Source organism: Anomaloglossus baeobatrachus, chromosome 3, assembly GCF_048569485.1.
Source record: "Anomaloglossus baeobatrachus isolate aAnoBae1 chromosome 3, aAnoBae1.hap1, whole genome shotgun sequence".
NCBI classification, from domain to species: domain Eukaryota; kingdom Metazoa; phylum Chordata; class Amphibia; order Anura; family Aromobatidae; genus Anomaloglossus; species Anomaloglossus baeobatrachus.
The window spans coordinates 133,771,036-133,792,206 of NC_134355.1; the positions used below are offsets into that span (position 1 = coordinate 133,771,036).

A 21,171-nucleotide genomic window follows, 5' to 3' on the forward strand; every position below is an offset into this window, starting at 1 on the left:
CCCCCGTATGGCTGCCAGTACCTTGCTCCAAAAGACCGACAGGCTCGGGCAGTGCCACCAGATGTGGGACATGGTGCCTCCCGAGGCTCCACATCGCCAGCAAGAGTCAGGTATTTCGGGGCACCACGCGTGTAGAGACGCCGGAACCCTGTACCACCTGGAAAGTATTTTATAGCTAGTTTCCTGCATCCTAGTGGCAATCACGGACCTGTGGGTCAGGCGATAACAACGTTCCCATTGGCTCCCGGTAATCGGTTGGTTGAGCTCTAACTCCCAAGCTTTACAGAAGCGAGGAGGCGACGCCTCTACTGTACTCGTCAGAAGCTTGTACACCCTTGATATAGCATGGCGCGTATTAGAGGAACCAGTGCATAGATTTTCAAAAGGGGTTTGGGGTGAGGGGTGAGTCATGATAGTATCTTGGGAAGTCAAGAAGTGCTTGAGTTGGGCATATTCAAAATGAAAACGTAGTTTAAAATTACAACTCTCTACTATCTCCTGAAGTGGGATAATGGACCCCCTCGGAATCACTCGATTTAGCCTCAAGGGGTTCAATTTCGTGCTTCCTAGAAAATTGTTGGATGATGCCCCCGGCAGAAACTCCGGGTTGTCCGTCAGTGGCATAAGGGGCCCTCTAGGTTGGATCAGGAGATTACGTGACGGCCCAGAGTGCACCGTTTTCAGAGTCTGCTTGGTGCTATAAGACATCTCAATCTTATGTTTGGTGAGGAGTGGCCAGGTCCACGGCAGGGTCGGAATTGATAAGGGGCATATTTCTTGTGCCAGGCTAACCCACAGTTTAGAGCTAGAATTATGTAGAAGATCCAAAACCCTGGCATGAGCTGCCGCCAAGTAGTATCGCCTACAATCGGGCAGCCCCGTTCCTCCTGCACCTTTGGTCCTAGTCAAGACGCCACTTCCAATACGAGGGCGTCTTCCAGACCAGACAAATCTACCGAACATGCGCTGCATCTTGGCCCAATAGGTTGCCGGTACATAGACCGGGGCCGTCTGCAGCAAATATAGCAATCTCGGGAGGGCCGTCATCCTGAGTGCACTGATCCTGCCAAACCATGAAAGAGTGCCCCCATGCCACCGAGTCAGATCCCCCTCGAGCAGTGACAGAAAACTCTGGTAGTTTAATTGAAAGAGTCTGGATAGGTCAGATGGAATCTTGATGCCTAAGTATCCGATGCTACCAAGGGGTGGCCATCTAAAGGGGAAGTTTGGTTTTATAACATTTACAGTCGATTGGGGCAAGGAGATATTTAGGGCCTCTGATTTATCAAAATTAATTTTAAAATTGGACCACTTACTAAACCGGTTTAGTTCCATCATTAAGGACGGGAGGGATGTGGCGGGGCTACTTAAATATACCAGAAGATCGTCGGCGAAAGCAGCGCATTTATGCTCCCGATTGGCAATCCTAATTCCCCGTATGTCTGGGTTAGCCCGGATGGCTGACAACAAGTGTTCCATGACTAATACATATAGTAACGGTGACAAGGGGCAACCCTGTCGTGTCCCGTTTCGGATGGAGAAGGGTTTCGTCAGAGTGCCATTAATCCTAAGGAGAGCAGTCGGGGAGTGATATAACGCCATAATTTTAGACGAGAAAACTGGCCCCAGGCCTATATGGTCTAGGGTCTGTGATAACGACTGCCAGGAGACTCTGTCGAAAGCCTTCTCAGCATCCAAAGACAGTAACATCATGGGCAGCTTTTTATTGTGTGCATGTTGGATTAAATCCAGGGTTTTTATGGTATTGTCCCTTGCCTCTCTACCTGGGACAAATCCAACCTGATCAAGGTGGATCAAGTTAGGGAGCAAGGGGCTAAGTCTGTTTGCCAAAAGCTTGGCGTAAATTTTTAAATCTACGTTAAGTAGTGATATTGGTCTATAACTGCTACATGTCATGGGATCTTTTCCGGGCTTTTGAATTAGGGAAATATGAGCTGTGGTGGAGTGGGGCGGAAAGGGGACTGAGTCCGAGATTGAATTGAAGGAAAGGAGCATTAGAGGCGCTAATTGTTCCGAGAAGGATTTATAAAATTTGGCGGGGAACCCGTCAGGGCCAGGACACTTATTGCCCGGGGTATCGCGAATCACTGCCAATAAATCTTCCAGTAAAAATGGACTTTCCAGGTTGTCTATTATAGAACTGTCGGGACATCTAAAAGGTGAGGGCATTGAGGGATTTACATCACTCGGTCTATGGGGCTCGACAGGTAGATTATACAACTTGGAATAATAGTCATGAAAGGTATTTGAGATGTCTGGGGTGGCGTAAAGTAATTCGTCGCGTGAGTTCTTGATGCAGGGAATGAGGGTGTGAGCTCTGCCCTCCCTCAACGCGTTTGCTAACAACCTGCCGGGTTTATCCCCAAACTCATAAAACTTCCCCTTCCCTACCTGTATCAAACGCTGATATGAGGAATCAAGCAGTTTCTTAACCTCGAATCTAGCCTGTAGGAGTGCCCGTAAGTTCGTGGCCGATAAAGCTTGCTTGTGGATGAGCTCCAGCTCAGATACCCTATGGAGAGCTTTTACTATGTCTTGGGCTTTCTCTTTCTTGATTCGAGACCCATGCTTAATAAAAATGCCACGTAGGACACATTTCAGTGCCTCCCACTTATACGTGGGGGCTGTGTCATCTACTGAGTGGTCCTCCATGAATCTTGCAATGGAGGTCTGGATTTCCGAAACGCAAAGCTCATCCAGTAGCAATGACTCGTTCAGACGCCACGACCCCCTAGGAGCCGTAAGGGAGGGGATCTCAATCGTGCAATATACCGGCGCATGGTCTGACCATAATATATTATCCATTCTCGTGTGTTGGACCCAAGGGAGCGCGCTATGTTGTACCAGTATGTAATCAAGACGGCTATATGAATCCTGGGTGTGGGAATAGAAACTGTAGTCTCTGTCCGATGGGTGTTGTATTCTCCAGGTGTCGAACAGCTGCATGCGTAGTAAAGCTTTTTTAATTCGTTTGATAGTGGTGTATGCAATACTGGATTTCCCTTTTGAGTTGTCTAAAGTAGGGTCCAGGGTGATATTAAGGTCCCCACATAAAATCACCGTACCTTGTATCAGGGGGATCGCGGTACTGATCAGGCGGGAAATAAAACTATCCTGTTTTTGATTTGGGGCGTACGCGTTAATTATCGTGAAGATGTGGGTCCCCACCCTCAGTGAGAGAATAATGTATCTGCCAAGACTATCTGTCGTGCACTTTATGATTTGATGTGGGAGGGATTTATGGATGGCTATTGCCACACCTTTTGAGCGGGAGTCAGGGTTATCCGAGGATACCCATGTCCGGTAATATTTATTTTTAAGAATAGGGGCATGTCCTTGTTTAAAGTGTGTCTCCTGTAAACACGCTATTCTCACCTTCTGTTTATGAAGATGATACAATATCTGTGTCCTTTTCTCCGGAACATTGAGGCCCCTGGCATTGAAAGAAGCGATGGTTAAGTCCGCCATCTATAAGAGAATAAGTCATTAGAGATATTTAAGAAAGAGAAGCGGACACGTTCAGCCCGGCCGCCGAAGATATGGAGAAGGGGAGACTTGAGGAAAGTAAGAGGTAGTGGGAAAAAAAGGAAGAAAGAGAAAAAAACAAGAAGAACAACAGGCAAAAAAAGCCTAGCATAGTTAACTGAATCCGAACAAACGTTCCTAGGGAACATATCCGCCTCATCTAGGCAGGACAGAGGATCCCAACCTATTTGGGGAAAAAGGAAGTCCGACATATCCGAGCAGAGCTCCATATATACTAAGAAAGAAAAAACATTATGGATAACCATAGACACCGGTAAAGGTAATAAATTCTTATGGGATACGGGCTATGAATAGACTGGAGGGTATCATGTGGAAGCCACGTGAGCCTCATTACTGTAAGAGGTATAAGTCATACAGGTGTTGTCAGCCTTTGGTTTCCTCGGGATCAGCTAACGCGGGCGGCCCGCCCTGCGACCCCGTTCTCCTCTCGGAGGCAACCCCCTGCTGGACTCAGTAGGTGGAGGTGGTCTAGAGGAGGTAGGCCGTCCCCTGGGCACCCACGGCTGGAGTAGTGTAGTCGGCCAGGCTGCAATAGACATTGCAGGCAGATTCAGACTCTTGATAAAAGCCGGGAGGTCCTCTGGAGAACGCAGAGTCATCCATCGGGAGTCCTTCTGTACCGATAGGGAAAACGGAAATCCCCACCGGAATGGCAGACCTCTCTCTTTCAAGACATCAAGGAGGGGTTTAAGAGTCGCACGTTGGGCCAGAGTGTGTCGTGAGAGGTCAGGCATTATGCGAAAGGTAGAGCCATTGTATGATAAGTTCTGTTTTCTCCTGGCTGCCTGTAGAATGGCCTCTTTTACAGCAAAAAAGTGTACTCTGCATACGATATCTCTTGGGCGGGAGTCATCCGGATCCGGAGGGCGTAGAGCTCTATGGGCTCTATCAAGTTCAAGGGGAGCTCCTGGTGGCCTCTTTAACAAATTGTTGAAGATGGAACGAAGAGCAGCAGGGATATCAGGGGCGGCAATAGATTCCGGAAGACCTCTAATCCGCAGATTGTTTCGTCTGTTTCTGTTCTCTAGGTCATCCACATGCTGCTGAAGGGCAAATAGTTGCTTAGATTGGTTTTCAGCAGTTTCTTGGATAGATCGGATAGATACCTGAGAATCAGATTGTTGCTCTGTCAGGGTATCTACCCTGTGAGTAAGTGAAGAGAGATCTTGTCGCAGCTGAATAAATTCTTGTTTGCACTCCGCCACTACTTGATTAGCCAGAGCTGCAATGTCACTCTTGGTGGGGATTGCTTGTAACAGGGACCGTAGGTCTGCCAGAGATGCCGGGCGCTCGTCGCCCATTGAGGCGGCCGCGTGAAACATATTTGGGTATGCGTAAAAAGAGTCCTGAAGGGCCGGTCCATATGTCAGCGTCTGCGTGTTCTGGGGATTTTTGATGCCGTCCCATACTTGTGGTGCGGATGTGAGATGTATTGGGGGTGCCCCCAGTATTCTGGGTCCCCCATTCACAGGGATTAATGAGCCCCTATCTAGGTCCCTGACGGTGGCTGTCGGACTCTCAGCCCAAGAGGACCCAGTGGACCAGGTATCTGGTGAATGCGCCTCTCTCTGAGGTGTCCCCCAGGGCTCATTGGTAGCCATCTGAGATGTAGGTGGCCCTCCTCCATTGCCTGCTCCCCCTGAGGATTGTGTAGCTCTTGGTGAGTGACTGGGGGTGTTGTTCCCCCCACTAGAGTGCACTCCGCTCCCCAGGTCTAACTGTGGGCCCTGTACCTGATTCCTGTAGTACAGCCGGCCCGCAGGGTTTACTGCTGCTCCCTCCTCACCTCTGGTCCCTGCGCTTGCTTGTGTGGACACGAGCGGTGGTGTCAGAGCTGCAGCTTCTCCCTGTGTCATCTGCTTCTTCAGTGCTCGGGTTCGCAGCGGTGAGTCATCTCCTGGGCCCGAGCACCCATGCGTCCCGCTCCCGCACGCCGCACTCCCAGCTTCACGATGTACGGCTGCAGGCATGTCGCCGGAGCCGCCCGGACGCAGCGGAGGCACAACGGAGGGTGATGCAGGTAGGGTCGCTGCCGCGGGAAACCTGTCCTCCAGCCCTAGGCTGCCTGCTAGCGTCCCAGGATCGCGGCCGCCATCTTGGAATGGCGCCGCTGGAGGTAATGCCGTCCCAGTTGCGGGGGGTACATCAGCTCCTGCCGCTGCCGTTGGACTATCGGAGGGTCCTCCCGGGCCACGGGGGATCTCCATCTCCTCACCCCTTCTCTGGGTCCCCTGGATTGCTGCCCTCATTGGCGCTGTGGCAGGGCTTCTTTCAGGCCCTGTAGGCCGCAGCTCTTTCTGTGGAAGTGAGCCGGTCTCAGGCTCCCGGGAGCGTGTTAAATAGGCCCCGATGGTGCCCTGGGGTGCAGGAGGCTTCCCCGAGGTGCTGGGCTTACCGGGCTTGTTCTTTTTTACTGCAGATTTGCCCATTGTGGCTAATAAACCGGTTCTATGGGGGATTATTTAGAGGAGCTCTAGCAAGTAGCGTCCTCACTCAGCCATGTCCGGCTCCGCCCCCCCCCCTCTATTTTTCATAACCAGCCAAGGTAAAGCTGACAGCTGATGGTTGCAGCCAGCAGATGCTGCTTTACTTGTGCTGCTTATAAAGAATAGGGGAGCCTCCCCAAGTCATTTTTTCCTTTAATTATAATTCAGCTAAATAGCTGAACAAGATATGTATCCATCCATCTAGCTAGCAAGCATTTATCTATCTTTGCATATCTGTTACACATAAAAAACCATTAATTTCAGTATCATCCTTTTTCTCCGCGACTTGTCACACGGATGCTGTCCATGTGGTGTCCACATTTTATCAGTGCTACTGGAAAAAAAAAGGACTTGTCTCTGGGAGCCATACAGACACGCAAGTGGTTCACAAGGACACACTATCCATGTGAGAACACGGAGGTGTGACGATCCCCATTGATTTTAATTAGCATGTGTGTGAACAGGTCTCCGGTACGTGTGAAGATGGATACCACATGTACTAGAGACACGGAGGTGTGAAGGAGGCCTAATAAAAAGGAGGAGAGGCAAGTTAATATGTTCATATTCTTAATGGATAATGAATTTCTAATTATTAGCTGCAGATACTTAGGCAAATGTTATCAGCACATGTCTATGCATATGCCAGTGATTAAGTGACGAAAGGGCTGATTACCTATACAATTATTTTACACTCTAGTTATATCACAGCAGGGATAAACATTATAACATTATATTGAAAGCATTGATTTCTAGTGTTAAAGGGAACCTGTCATCAGAAATTTAGCTATAAACCTAAAAGTTCCCCCTTCTGCAGCTCCTGGGATGCATTCTAGCAAGGTTCCTCTAGTTTTTCTGGCCTCTTTTATACCAAAATAAACACTTTATAAAGTTGTACCTTTTCGTATGTAAATTTCGTAAATCGTCCATGAGGGCGGGCTGCCTGGTGTCCGTTACTGTCCTCCTGCTGATTTACACCGCCCCCGAACGCTGAATTTCAAACCTCAGGACGCCGCCCCTGGGCGACAGGGGTCCCGCACATGCGCTGTACGACTGTAGCGGGACTGTGCACTGCGTGCACATGTGACCGCTGGTGACGCTTTGCGCGGGCACGAGGTTATGGGCGGTGCTGTGAGTGTCATCAGCAAGTGCCGCCCATAACCTCGTGACCGCACTTTCCCCTCTTCCTCCAGCGTTCTGCGCAAGCGCTCGCTGGCCAGATGACCGACGTCACCTCCTTCCCATCTTGCCCTGCAGCAGGAAATAGATGGGAGGAGCGGACGGAGCAGGACACCATAGCTAACGTGGAGACGCGGCGAGCATCTGAGAGCATCTGGTGTAAATCGGCAGGAGGACAGTAACGGACACCAGGCAGCCCCAAGGACGATTTACGAAATTTACATATGAAAAAGGTACAACTTTATAAAGTGTTTATTTTGGTATAAAAGGGGCTAGAAAAACTAGAGGAACCTTGCTAGAATGCAGCCCAGGAGCTGCAGAAGGGGGAACTTTTAGGTTTATTGCTAAATTTCTGATGACAGGTTCCCTTTAATCTATGTCACCTTGGCCTATGTGCAAACTTTTGAGTAGTGGCAAATAGTGCTCTACTCAAAACCAGAAAGTTAGCAGGAATCACACTGTGCAAAATAGGTTTTTGCTAAAAACAAATTAGAGCGTTTTTATGTGATTTTTATGTTTATTTCCGTGTTTTTCCCATTCACTTCATACAATGAAAAATTGGCAAAAACCCTGAAAAAATGATGTTACAGATAAAAAAAAAAAAAGTTTCAATTCCAAAAGGAAAAAATAAGCAGCAAGTTCCATCGGGATTTCAGAAATTGCATTAACTTTGCAGGGACTATAAAGAACAGTGTTTTTTTCTCTTGGAAAAAGTCCAGGAAAAAAATGCAACGTCTGAAGAAGCCCTTAGGCCCTGTGCGCACTTACCGGTTTTTGCCGTGGATTTCCTGCGGTTTTGCTGCATGTTTCGCTGCATGTTATGTTCATAACATCTCTGCAGTGATTCACCAGCAAATCCTATGGGAATAAAAAATGCTGTGCGCACTATGCGGATTTTGACAGCTGCATGTTTTGCTGCGGGATTCCCGCAGCAAAAACAATTGCATGTCACTTCTTTTCTGCACGTCGCTGCGGCATTTCACTCCATTGACTGCAATGTAATCGGGAAATCCTGCAGGGAATAACGCAGGTAGCAAATTCTGTCCGGTTCACTGCGTTTTCCTGCGTTATTCCCTGCGGTATTTTGCGGTTTCGGGACATAATGTTCATCACTGCCTGCGGTTTGCAGGGAAGTGATGTCATTATGACAGGAAGAGGAAGCGGAGCAGAGAGTAAACACACACATCACAGACACAGACATAGAACACACACATCACACACAGACATAGAATACACATAGAAATCAAACGGACATATAAAAATAAAAAAAAGTGGGCTCCGCCGTATTTTTCCCGTCCAGACGAGGTAACCACACAGCGGCGGCCCGGTATTCTCAGGCTGGGGCGGGCGACGGCCAGGGTTAATGCCCCCCCTCCCCCGCAGCCGAGAATATCAGCCTACCGCTGCCCCGGAACTGTCGCAACCATTATGCGGTAGTCCCAGAGTGTCCCCGGCTCTTCCGGTTGCCGTGATGTGGTTGCAATCAGGGTAATAATGAGTTAATAGCAGCGCATCGCCGCCACTAAGTCCAGGCTTTAGTCATGGTAGCGTCTATGAGACAGCTTTCATGATTAACCCGTAAGTAAAGTGAATAAACCCAACACCGAAAAATCCTTTATTTTAAATAAAACACAAGAAAGCCCCCTCTTTCACCACTTTATTAATCCCCCAAACACACAGCTCCGGCGTAATCCACCGAGGTCCCACGTCGCTTGCATCCAGCCGCGACTGACACTGTACAGAATGCAGCCTCGTAACAAGCCTGCAGAGAGGTAATTACAGGACATTTCTCACGGCCAGTAATGTGAACACACTACCGCTCGGGAGAAATGCAGTGTGTCGATTGTTAATTGATCTGTCCTCTATCTCTCTCTCTCTCTATCTATCCCTCTATTGACTGCATTAAAAAACACATGTACCAAACCGCGGCAATACCGCCGTAAAACCGCAGTAAACCGCATGCGGTTTTCGGGTGCGGTTTGCAGCGTTTTTTTACCGCGGGTGCGGTAATCTGTCAGACCCTGCGGCATTTTCTTAAGAAAATTCCGTTTTCCAGTGCGCACAGGGCCTTAGTCCGAACAGTAACAAAATGATGTGGTAATCCTGTCCCTGTGTATTGATCGTCATATGAAATTTTAATAAATGAATTATTAAATTACTACTGTCACCAAGGAAACCTAGAAAATACCTCTACCACTTGGTTTTAAATGATGAAGTATACCACAAACCTACCAATACTATTACTACACCACGGTAAAAAAGTTTTAGGCAGGTGTGGAAAAAATTCTGCAAAGAAAGAATATTTAAGAAAATAGAAGTGTTAAAAGTTTATTTTTATCAAATAATAAAATACAAGAAAAAACAAATGAAAAAAAGAGAAATATAAATGAAATCAGTATTTGATGTGCCACACTTTGCTTTGAAAACAGCATCTATTCCTCTAGATATACTTGCACAGTTTTTAAGAAACTCGAGAGGTGTTACCTGTGACGGGGTATGCGGCAGAGCAGTAAGGGACGCCAGACGAAGGAACAATCCAAAGGGCTTTATTGGAACCACAAAAATAAAGCAGCAAACATAAATATAGATCCTTAAAGTCTGCAAGGAGTCCACAACAAAACAAAAGATCCAGGGGCATCTCCCGGTATTCCAACGCCAGGGAAAATATGGCAATGGTCCTTATATGAGTTCCTTGAGTCCAACAGGGTGAACAACAAAACACAATCCACGTGGCCACTGATCTCCAGTCTGTAATAGTCCATACACAGGCCCTAGGATCCAGCCTCAGCTATAGCTCCTAGTCCTTCTCCAGCCAAGATCCAACTAACTGAACTAGCATGGGTCTAATTGTTCTTCTCTCCTGGGATCAGCCCCTTAGGTGGGCAGAAAAGTCCAACTCCACCTGGACACTTGATACATGAATGGACTTTAGAAGTCCTGGCTCTTTCTTGTTTACCAAGTTGTGGATTGAAGAAGTCCCATGCTGAGAAGAACAAACAATCCCCCACCAGTAGTACATACAGGACAGTCAAGGAGAGACAGACTATTAAACCATGAGCAAAGGCGGGGGAGGGACACACTGTTACATTACCAAACATCTTGATGAACTAACCACAGATCTGTGTAGGAGGCTTGTACAAATCGTTCTGTGTCCATGCAATCCCAGGCAGATTGGATGTTAAGATTAGGATTTTCTGTAGGGGCCAAATCATCACTTCTAGGACTCCTTGTTCTTTATGCCATTTATAATTCTTAAAAACACCACTACAACATTTTATTTATTGTACCACTGGAGTTGTGCTTTAAATCTAACCTAATGACCCGCCCCATACTCACCTTCTGGCAGCTTCATCTTCTATAGCTGCCGCTCCAGTTGGTCTCTGCACTTTGTGACCTGCCAAGAGAGCTCCATTGTTACGTAGAGCATGCCGGAGGTGACAAATCAATCCATCTCTACGGGAACCTTGTTCTGGCTCTTATAGACTTGCATAAGTAGCTTGTGACATAACTTCTGACGTCCGGCCAGTCAGACGTTACAGTCATAGTAGGACGCCAAGGGACTGGAGAGTTGTCTTTTAAAGGAAAAAACGCCAAAAAGTGAGTATATGACAGGGGCCAGGGGACTTCCTGTAGCTTTAAAGTGGCATTTCAGTGCTGAAAAAAAACAAAAACGCTAGAGTCATGCTTAGGAATGTAATAAAATATATAAAAAATAATCCATATTGAAATATCAAACATTTTAAAAATACCTTTATTTAGCAAAAAGGTATGTTTTATGTAGTGCATGCTGTCAGGATTTTATAGATGGGAACTGCCAAGACAGGCAGTAAGATGACTACGTGAAGAATGAGAGGGACGCACTAAAATGGTCAGGCTGACCGAGATGGATGTTCATTCTTAGTCAGCTAAAGGTGTTAATCTTCTTCTTTAGTCTATTCTGCTCAGTGTCCTATAAGGTTGACTGAACAGAGGAATGTGTGTTCACGATGTCGGACCTGTCTTTTGTTTCACGTGGACCATCTTAAAGCATGTTACCTCAAGTCTAGGATGGCTTGTGTGATTGATGGCGGTTAACATCTTTAAAATCCTGACAGAGTGAACAAAATACAGAACCCCTTTATATGACTTTGCCTGTACATTTGAGGTCATTGTTTTGCTGAAGAATTGGAGCTAGATGGTTCCTTGATGGTATTGAATGATGGATAAGTATCTGCCTATATTTCTCATCGTTGAAGACACCAAGAAATGGGCAACGTAGAGGACTGTAGACACAGTGGTCAGCCAACTTAGTGCAGCCAATGAAAGACACATCAGTTTACTTCTCTATGAAATTGGAAGATGTCCAACAGTTCTATCAGCTCAGAACTGGCAGCAACCAATGGGTCGCAGCTACATCCATTCTACTGTTCAGAAGTCTGGCCAGAAATGATCTTCATAAAAGAATTGCAGCCAAACATAGCACCCCCTCTGAAGAAGCCGCTGCAGCGGCAATACGTGTGGGGTATCACTGATTGGACACTTAAGCCCTACTATCGTTGGTTACGCTCCACTTTGGATCCGGTATTATCTTGGGTTCATTTGGCCACATATTGATATACAAGTAGTTCCACTTGGTCATGGAACCATGAGAAGTGATTTCATTACAGGTTATTTATCTCTGAGCTCTTAGGTTTACATGATTTTTTGATTGTTATATGGAACCATGATCTATATTGATATCTATCTATATCTCCATTGATACTTTGCATGCAGATCTTTAGTGGACACGATTTTATTATTGTCACAATTTGCTGTGTATTTGACACTTTATGTATGATACTTTTATTTTGTGGAGTTTTCCATCCCTTTACGTTTTGGGTGTCTTTTTTGCTTTTAGGCTATGTGCCCACCCTGCGGAAAATGCGCGGATTTTGCCGCGGATTTCTCGCGGAAAAGCCGCGGATTTTCCGAAAATCTGCAGCAGCGGCACTTCCCAGCCATTTCTATGGCATTTTGGAAATGCTGTGCCCATGCTGCGGATTTTTCCGCGGCGGATTTGCCGCGGATTTTGATCCGGAAAAATCTGCAACATGTCAATTATTGTTGCGGATTTTGATCCGGATTTTGGCTTCAGAATTGGGGGGAAAAAAAAAAGTCCGCGGCAATTCCGCGGTAAATCCGCGGCAAATCCGCACCTTTGAAAAGGTGCGGATTTTGCGGGAAAGCCGCGGATTTTCATGCAGAAAAATCTGCAGCAACATTCTACCGTGGACACATAGCCTTAGTGTTTTCAATTGTCTTCAGTAATAAAGGTCATGTTTTAACCATTTCTCAGTTGTGCTTCCCCTTCATGTGCAGCACTTTCTCTCTCTTTTCCATGTATGCATTCTACTGCACTAGGGAGCACCCTTTCTTTTGCATTTATGAATTATATGGCAGGTCACTTCTTTTGCAATTTATAAACATCATACCTTCAACATGGAAACATAGCAAAATGACTCAACTATACAGAAAAATTAGATGACCTGAGATGACGAAAATCGACAGCAGGTGCTCTGGAATGAGGAGTCAAAATGTGAAATATTTGTCTGTCACAAAAGCAGTTTGTTGCTGACGAGCGGCATAATAATGAGTGTCTGCAGGCAATAGTGAAGTATGGTGAAGGTTCCTTACAAGTTTGAGGCCGCATTTCAGCAAATGGAGTTGGGAATATGGTCAAGATTGAAGGGAACCAATCACCAGGATTTTCGTATATAACCTAAAGCTAGTGCTATACTGGCACCATCAGGATCATTCTCTATATACCTTTTGTGGTCAGCTTGCACGTTTAGGTTTTGAAATCCAAGAAAGTAAAGTTTATAAAATCGGCAGCTTCTTGAGTGACAGCAGCTGAGGATCAGATAATATCTGGGGGTATTCACAGTTATCCCCTCTCCCTGTTAGCATTAGCATAAGTATTATACAATCAATTCACTTCTTCTCTTGCAAGACCTGTGCTGAGGTCATACCCATGTGACCAGAAGGGGCGGGGATTCAGCCAACAGAAAATATTGCTTCGTGGTATCAGCTTTGTTGGCTGAGGCCCCGCCCCTTCTGGTCACATGGGTATGACCTCACCACAGGTCCTGCTAGCCAGATTGTATGCTAATACATATGCTAATTCTAACAGAGGGAGGGAATAAGTATGAATTCACCCCAGATATTATCTGATCCTCAGCTGCTGTCACTCAAGAAGCTGATGATTTTATAAACTTTACTTTCTTGGATTTCAAACCTACACATCCAATCTGACCACTAAAGCCATGTATAGAATAAGCCTGATAGTGCCAGTATAGCACTGGCTTTAGGTTATATACGAAAATCCTGGCGATTGGTTCCCTTTAATGGGTGTCCTCAATGCTGAGAAATACAAGCAGATACTTATCCATCATGTACTACTATCAGGGAGACACCTAATTGGCTCCAAATATATTCTGCAGCAGGATAATGACCCCAATTAAACAGCCAATGTCATTTACAACTATCTTCAGCGTAAAGAATAAGAAGTGGTCCTGGAAGTGATGATAAATCCTCAGGAAGCCCTAATCTTAACACGGAGTCTGCCTGAGATTAGCTAATGAGAAAGAAGGATTTGTGCAAGCCTACATCCACAGATCTGTGGTTAGCTCTCCAAGATGTTGGAACAACCTCCCTGCTGTGCAAGTTCATTGCTGCTATTTTGAAGGCAAAGAGTGGTGACATCAAATATTGATTTTATATAAATTTCTCTTTTGTTCATTCATATTCTATTGTATTAATTGAGAAAAAATAAACTTAACACTTATTTTTGTACGCATTCTTACTTTGCAGAATGTTTTCCACACATGTCTAAAACTTGGCACAGTATTGTACATAATGGAACTCCTTTCGAATATGAGACTTACATTTATTTTATATGTTGTGTCCCAACTCTTGATGGGGCTGATGATCCCCGTGGTTATCATTATGATTCTCCTGTGAAAGATAACTCTTAGTTGTCGGTCATAGGTGATTGTGATTTTCGCTATACAAAGCAGTGCTGATGCACTGCTATGTGTAGTACAAGAGATCAGAGAAAAACACTGTGGAAAGAAAGCGCAATAGGGTCTTACCCCAGACAATTGGGGAAAAATCAAGGAGGGTGGTCTTACTCACCTATAGGGGTTGTGAAAGTCACAACGCCTATAACAGCATATAAAAGTATCCAAGCCACGGCAGCGGACCCAAGAGTAGCAGATAACAGAAAGTAGTAGATAGGGATGTTAAACCGCGCCACTGACTCAGCCGATCCAGGAGATTAATGGATAGGTGTTGCTTTAATTCATTACACAGATCAGGTCAACGCGTTTCGGGAGTCGCAGCTCCCTTCATCAGGACAGTCTGGCAAGCAAAACACATCTGCTGTACAGGGAATACTTCCAGCAATATATACCTTACTAATGACGTCATGGTCCGCCCACTTCTGAAAAAAATCGGCGGGAATCCATGTATAGAAAAAAATGTATATGTGTCATCTCTATAACATTCAGCCTTTCTTATAGTACGTCACTTTGTCCTTGTCATATCTGTCCTGACGACTCAGAAGTTTAAAATAAAATGAATTACAAAGAAAATAAAAACATATGTTTGTGCCAAATCTATATGCGTCTCTCTCTTTTACATATGGTGTCAAAAAAAGTTCATGGGGAACCCATGTAAATGTGCACCTCAAACATCGCAACATTACCTAGAACCTACTTAGGAAAGTATCAATTTAATCAAAGCGGCCGGAATGTGATCGTATAGTCCGCCCGTACCATATGGGAGGTGACCGTCGGGATGTGTTCAAAAAACGGGAATCATTATAAGGAGTACTACAGGGAAAAAAATAAATAAAATATATATATAATGAAAAAAGGCGTAGCTAAGAGGATCAATTATCCCATAAATAAAAAATATATATATATATGTATCTACATTATGTGATATTCACTGGATAAAAAAATATATTTACATATATAAATTGGATTAATAATAATGATAAGAAGAAGGGGATCACAATAATATACCTTAAAGAACGGTGCCATTGTCTGAGAGCCAAAAATATGATTAAGCCTAGGCTCCATGGCGGGAACATAAAGCAAACCAAGGACGCTATAGTGTCTTGTGTGTAAGTGCAGGTTTAAAAACCCTATCCCTATGATTGTTAAATGCCTTTAACAATCATAGGGATAGGGTTTTTAAACCTGCACTTACACACAAGACACTATAGCGTCCTTGGTTTGCTTTATGTTCCCGCCATGGAGCCTAGGCTTAATCATATTTTTGGCTCTCAGACAATGGCACCGTTCTTTAAGGTATATTATTGTGATCCCCTTCTTCTTATCATTATTATTAATCCAATTTATATATGTAAATATATTTTTTTATCCAGTGAATATCACATAATGTAGATACATATATATATATATATTTTTTATTTATGGGATAATTGATCCTCTTAGCTACGCCTTTTTTCATTATATATATATTTTATTTATTTTTTTCCCTGTAGTACTCCTTATAATGATTCCCGTTTTTTGAACACATCCCGACGGTCACCTCCCATATGGTACGGGCGGACTATACGATCACATTCCGGCCGCTTTGATTAAATTGATACTTTCCTAAGTAGGTTCTAGGTAATGTTGCGATGTTTGAGGTGCACATTTACATGGGTTCCCCATGAACTTTTTTTGACACCATATGTAAAAGAGAGAGACGCATATAGATTTGGCACAAACATATGTTTTTATTTTCTTTGTAATTCATTTTATTTTAAACTTCTGAGTCGTCAGGACAGATATGACAAGGACAAAGTGACGTACTATAAGAAAGGCTGAATGTTATAGAGATGACACATATACATTTTTTTCTATACATGGATTCCCGCCGATTTTTTTCAGAAGTGGGCGGACCATGACGTCATTAGTAAGGTATATATTGCTGGAAGTATTCCCTGTACAGCAGATGTGTTTTGCTTGCCAGACTGTCCTGATGAAGGGAGCTGCGACTCCCGAAACGCGTTGACCTGATCTGTGTAATGAATTAAAGCAACACCTATCCATTAATCTCCTGGATCGGCTGAGTCAGTGGCGCGGTTTAACATCCCTATCTACTACTTTCTGTTATCTAGTACAAGAGATCAGAAGATCGCAGCTTCAAGTCCCCTAAGGGATCTAGTAAATATAGTACAAAAAAAAAAACAAAAACATTTAAATCACCTCCCCCTTTTGCCCCATTAAAAGTTAAACCGTGCACACATATACTGCATTGCAGGTTGTCAAAGGATCTGGGAACGATTACAGCGACCTCACTGAAAAGAGCCGTGACTCACAGCTCCCTGCAACCCCTAATTGAAAGAGTGGCTGCAGAGAGAATAAACTTCCTTTTCTCCCTGTAACTGCTGGTCCAAAAAGTCAACAACAAAGGGTTTAAACGTTATTTACCTAGGAAATTAACCCTATATCTGTAGGTAGATAACATTTCTGGATGTAACAAGGTTCCATATAAAAATTAAAATACACAATAGATGGTAGAAAGGCCTTTCAGGGATCGCCGATATTTTTGCTGGCAAGAATAGCAGTCTGCATCTATTTATACCCTCAAAATATCAGAATCTTGGAAATAAAAAATCCTGACTGTTTATACAGCAGGATTACTGTGTTTTCCTCTGGCAGCCTTGTCATGACAAGTCAGGATGGAACTAAAAGTTAGAGTTTGATGTAAGTAAACTACTCAAAACCAGGTACCTGGCTCCCACCCACTGAAACCTTCACTACTATTGACCATATCACTGCCATTTTGAATGTTTTCTATGGCAGGGTGTGAGCATTTTGCTAAATAAGAGCTGCTACTTCTGAGGTGTGTACAACCTTAAAATTAGAGTTGCAATGTGCAGAATATTAATTCTCCATAGATACGATCGAGAATTCTCTCCACCCTTGTATAATTTCTTCATTGATCCACAGGGAGTGTCCGCACATGTGAAAGTTACCATAGGGTCTAGATTACACTGCTCTTCAAAGCCCAAATGAATAAAACATGATTGTAGAAAAATATAGATGAAACTAGATGGTGGCCATTTAATTTATTAAAATAAGTTTGTTGTTTTATACCGCAAACATTTTAAGGAGAGGAAATAAAGTATATAAAGTGGAATGTATCAGTGACATTCAAAAGCAAAGTAAAGTTTAAAACTGATAGGTCCGAATGTCCTGATATCTCAAAGTTTTCATCTCCTACAAACGAAAACTTTCCAAAATGGCAGAAAAACCACCAGCAAATGAAGTCACTGTTTAAATTGTGTGAACTGTCCTGGAGTGTATGTTCCGTATCTGCTGGCAACGTTTGTAAAACCAGTCCTTAAAGCCTGTGTGCCACCAATGCCAGGCACTCCAAGTCCTTGGCTATACGTAGCTCCATATGGTGAAGAACTATATTGGAGTCCTAGGCCATATGGCCTTGTTTGTGCATTCTGTAGAATAACAGGATTGATATTTTTGCCTGGTGTATTAAAGGCAAATTCAGGAGGTGGGCTGCTGGGCTTTGAGGGTGTTGAAGTCAAAGGACTTAATTCATCAACTGGAGATTTCAGAGATGGCATCTGAATGATGTGATGGTCTGACATGTTCAGCATGTTGGATGGCATAGGACTAGAAGACAAGACGGGCCTGGACCATTCATCTTTAAAGATCTGAACCGTAAGAGTAGAGACCAATGTATTGAGCCGATTTGTAACATGAGCCAACACCAGTTGCTCATTAGCGTCTCTTCTAATGCGAACTTGAACTGAACCAGACTGAAAAAAAAAAGAAAAATTAAAAAAAATATATATATGAAAATCTGTGTGTGGTCAGATATGCCCTCTTTGCTTGGTCTAAAGCTAAATCTTAAGTAAAAGGTTAAAAGGCACCTGTCACCAGATTTGTCCCATATAAGCTGCGGCCACCAGCAGTAAGTTCTTATATACAGCATTGTAATATATTGTATACTAGCTGTACTACCCGGCTTCGCCCGGGTTAATAACTGCTGTTAACAAAATAGAATGTATTAACAAAAATGTATTTTGCACACAAAAACCACAAAACAAATAGATATAAATGTAATTATTAAAAGGCAAAAACTAAGCTAATAGAAGCATTTCACAACATATATTTCAACACCACAGATATTCCACACAGATTTAACTAAATTGGCCAAGTAATGTGCTCCAAATATTTCAAAAGACTGACCTGCACATCCTACAAGTGTGTATAGGTGCCAGCTGAAAAAACCTAGCAAATACAAAATGGATACAGCCGCACACTAAATGCCATCAATGTATAAGGGAACTCTGGTACTGCATTACTGCTATATGAAAAAATGAGATTATTTCTGGGCTTACATGCATTGGCCAATTCATAAACTAAAAATCTCATTTTTTCATATAGCAGTAATGCAGTACCAGAGTTCCCTTATACATTGATGGCATTTAGTGTGCGGCTGTATCCAGTTTGTAAGTAATGTGCTCCGTCTGTCTCTTTCTTTGTCTGTCTCTATCTCTCTGTTTCTTTTCCCGTCTGCCTGCCTCTGTCCCCGTCTGCCTGCCTCGGTCGCCGTCTGCCTGCCTCGGTCGCCGTCTGCCTGCCTCGGTCGCCGTCTGCCTGCCTCTGTCCCAGTCTGCCTGCCTCTGTCCCAGTCTGCCTGCCTCTGTCCCAGTCTGCCTGCCTCTGTCCCAGTCTGCCTGCCTCTGTCCCAGTCTGCCTGCCTCTGTCCCAGTCTGCCTGCCTCTGTCCCAGTCTGCCTGCCTCTGTCCCAGTCTGCCTGCCTCTGTCTTTTTCACTGTGTCTCTGTCTGTCTCTTTCCCCCTCTATCTCTTTCCCTGCCTATCTCTGTCTGCCTGTCTCCCCACCGACATCTTATTACTTCACATATAAGCTTCTTATACTATGAATGTCTTTTGTTCCTATAGCAACCACTCACAGCTCCTACTAATAACCTGTAGTTCTAGGCTCCATTTACTTTAATGAAGCAATGTTTTTTGGAGTGTAACTGTAAAGCGCAGGGTTAAATTTTCCTGTTAAAACATAGTCTACGACGTTCCCTGGGTCACATGAGGTGTCTGTGCAAAATTTTGTGATTGTAAATGCGACGGTGCGGATACACTTTTCGTTTCAATTTTTCCGCATTATGTAGATAGGAGCAAAATTGATTGGTAAATTGGAACGCTCGGGGTTAAAATTTCGCCTCACAACATAGCCTATGACGCTCTCGGGGTCCAGACGTGTGAGTGTGCAAAATTTTGTGGCTGTAGCTGCGACGGTGCAGATGCCAATCCCGGACACACACACACACACACACACACACACCTTTATATATTAGATAAGTGCCCAGGCTGCTCTGTGTAACGTAAAAAAACTTATTATACTCACCTGTGGGGCGGTTCAGTCCGATGAGCGTCGCTGGTCTTGATCCAGCGCCGCCTATCTTCTTACGATCACAGTCCTCCTTCCCTGCGCCATGTGGATGACGTGTCTTGTGGCATCCACCTAGAGTCCCCTATTGCGCTCCTGTGCATGTGCACTTCTCTTTGCCCTGCTGAGGGCAGATCAAAGTATTGTAGTGCATATTGCACAGGCGATCTTTGACCTTTCCCTGCACATTACGGTACTTTGATCTGCCCTCAGCAGGGCAGAGTGAAGTGAGCAAGCGCAAAGGATGACTGTGTGGATGACATAAGATGCGTCATCTGCATGAAGTAAGAAGGAGGCTGGCAATGGCAAGCAAAGAGAAAACGCCGGACCGAGAACAGTGACGCCCGTCGGACCAGACCGTCCCACAGGTGAGTATAATAAAAGCTATTTTTTACAGTATACAAAGCGGTCTGGGCCCTTCTATACATATTCTAGAATACTGTATATAAGGGACAAATCTGGGCAAGTTGCAGCTGATCTTGGGATATTAACACTTATCTTTCGTTTACAGCTGGTTGCTTAGGAGGACGACCACTGCTGCTGTCTATCTTGTAAGTAGTGTGCTGAAAGTTAGAAGGATAAAGACGTAACAGTGCGCTCCCAAGACCGTCACCAGCTTTAAAATAGTGCTTTCAAGTTCAACAGAATACAGCTTGCAAGCACACTCTGCATGTTGTGCTGTCTAGAAAGTGTTAATACCATGAGAACAGCTGAAACTTTTAATAAAGCAGTATATTGCAACATAGCTTTTTATATATATATATTATATATATATATATATATATATATATATATATATATATATAAATGTATATATATACACATACACATACACACACACACAATGTTTGGACACACCCTCTCCTCTCTAGATCAACTGTTAAGAGGAGGCTTTGTGCAGCAGGCCTTCATGGTAAAATAGCTGCTAGGAAACCACTGCTAAGGACAGGCAACAAGCAGAAGAGACTTGTTTGGGCTAAAGAACACAAGGAATGGACATTAGACCAGTGGAAATCTGTGCTTTGGTCTGAGGAATCCAAATTTGAGATCTTTGGATCCAACTACCATGTCTTTGTAGAAAAGGTGAACGGATGGACTCTACATGCCTGGTTCCCACCGTGAAGCATGGAGGAGGAGGTGTGATGGTGTGGGGGTGCTTTGCTGGTGACACTGGCATACACAACCAGCATGGCTACCACAGCATCTTGCAGCAGCATGCTATGCCATCCGGTTTGCGTTTAGTTGGACCATCATTTATTTTTCAACAGGACAATGACCCCAAACACACCTCCAGGCTGTGTAAGGGCTATTTGATTAAGAAGCAGAGTGATGGGGTGCTACGCCAGATGACCTGGCCTCCACAGTCACCAGACCTGAACCCAATCGAGATGGTTTGGGGTGAGCTGGACCGCAGAGTGAAGGCAAAAGGGACAACAAGTGCTAAGCATCTCTGTGAACTCCTTCATGACTGT

The 21,171-nt window shown here is 44.4% G+C and overlaps 1 protein-coding gene across 2 annotated transcripts in view; it reads right to left on the reverse strand.

Annotated features, from left to right (window-relative positions):
- Positions 1-9,802: 9,802 nt before the first annotated feature.
- SLC30A6 (solute carrier family 30 member 6) overlaps positions 9,803-21,171 on the reverse strand; it is an 84,265-nt gene continuing 72,896 nt past the window's right edge. Inside the window, exon 14 of one of the 2 annotated variants that reach the window (XM_075339457.1) lies at positions 9,803-10,883. In XM_075339457.1, the coding sequence (XP_075195572.1) occupies positions 10,878-10,883 (6 nt within the window). In that variant the 3' untranslated portion in view covers positions 9,803-10,877. Of the gene's footprint in view, positions 10,884-17,319; positions 18,046-21,171 lie in introns of those variants that run through there. The other variant, XM_075339456.1, reaches the window with a different exon arrangement.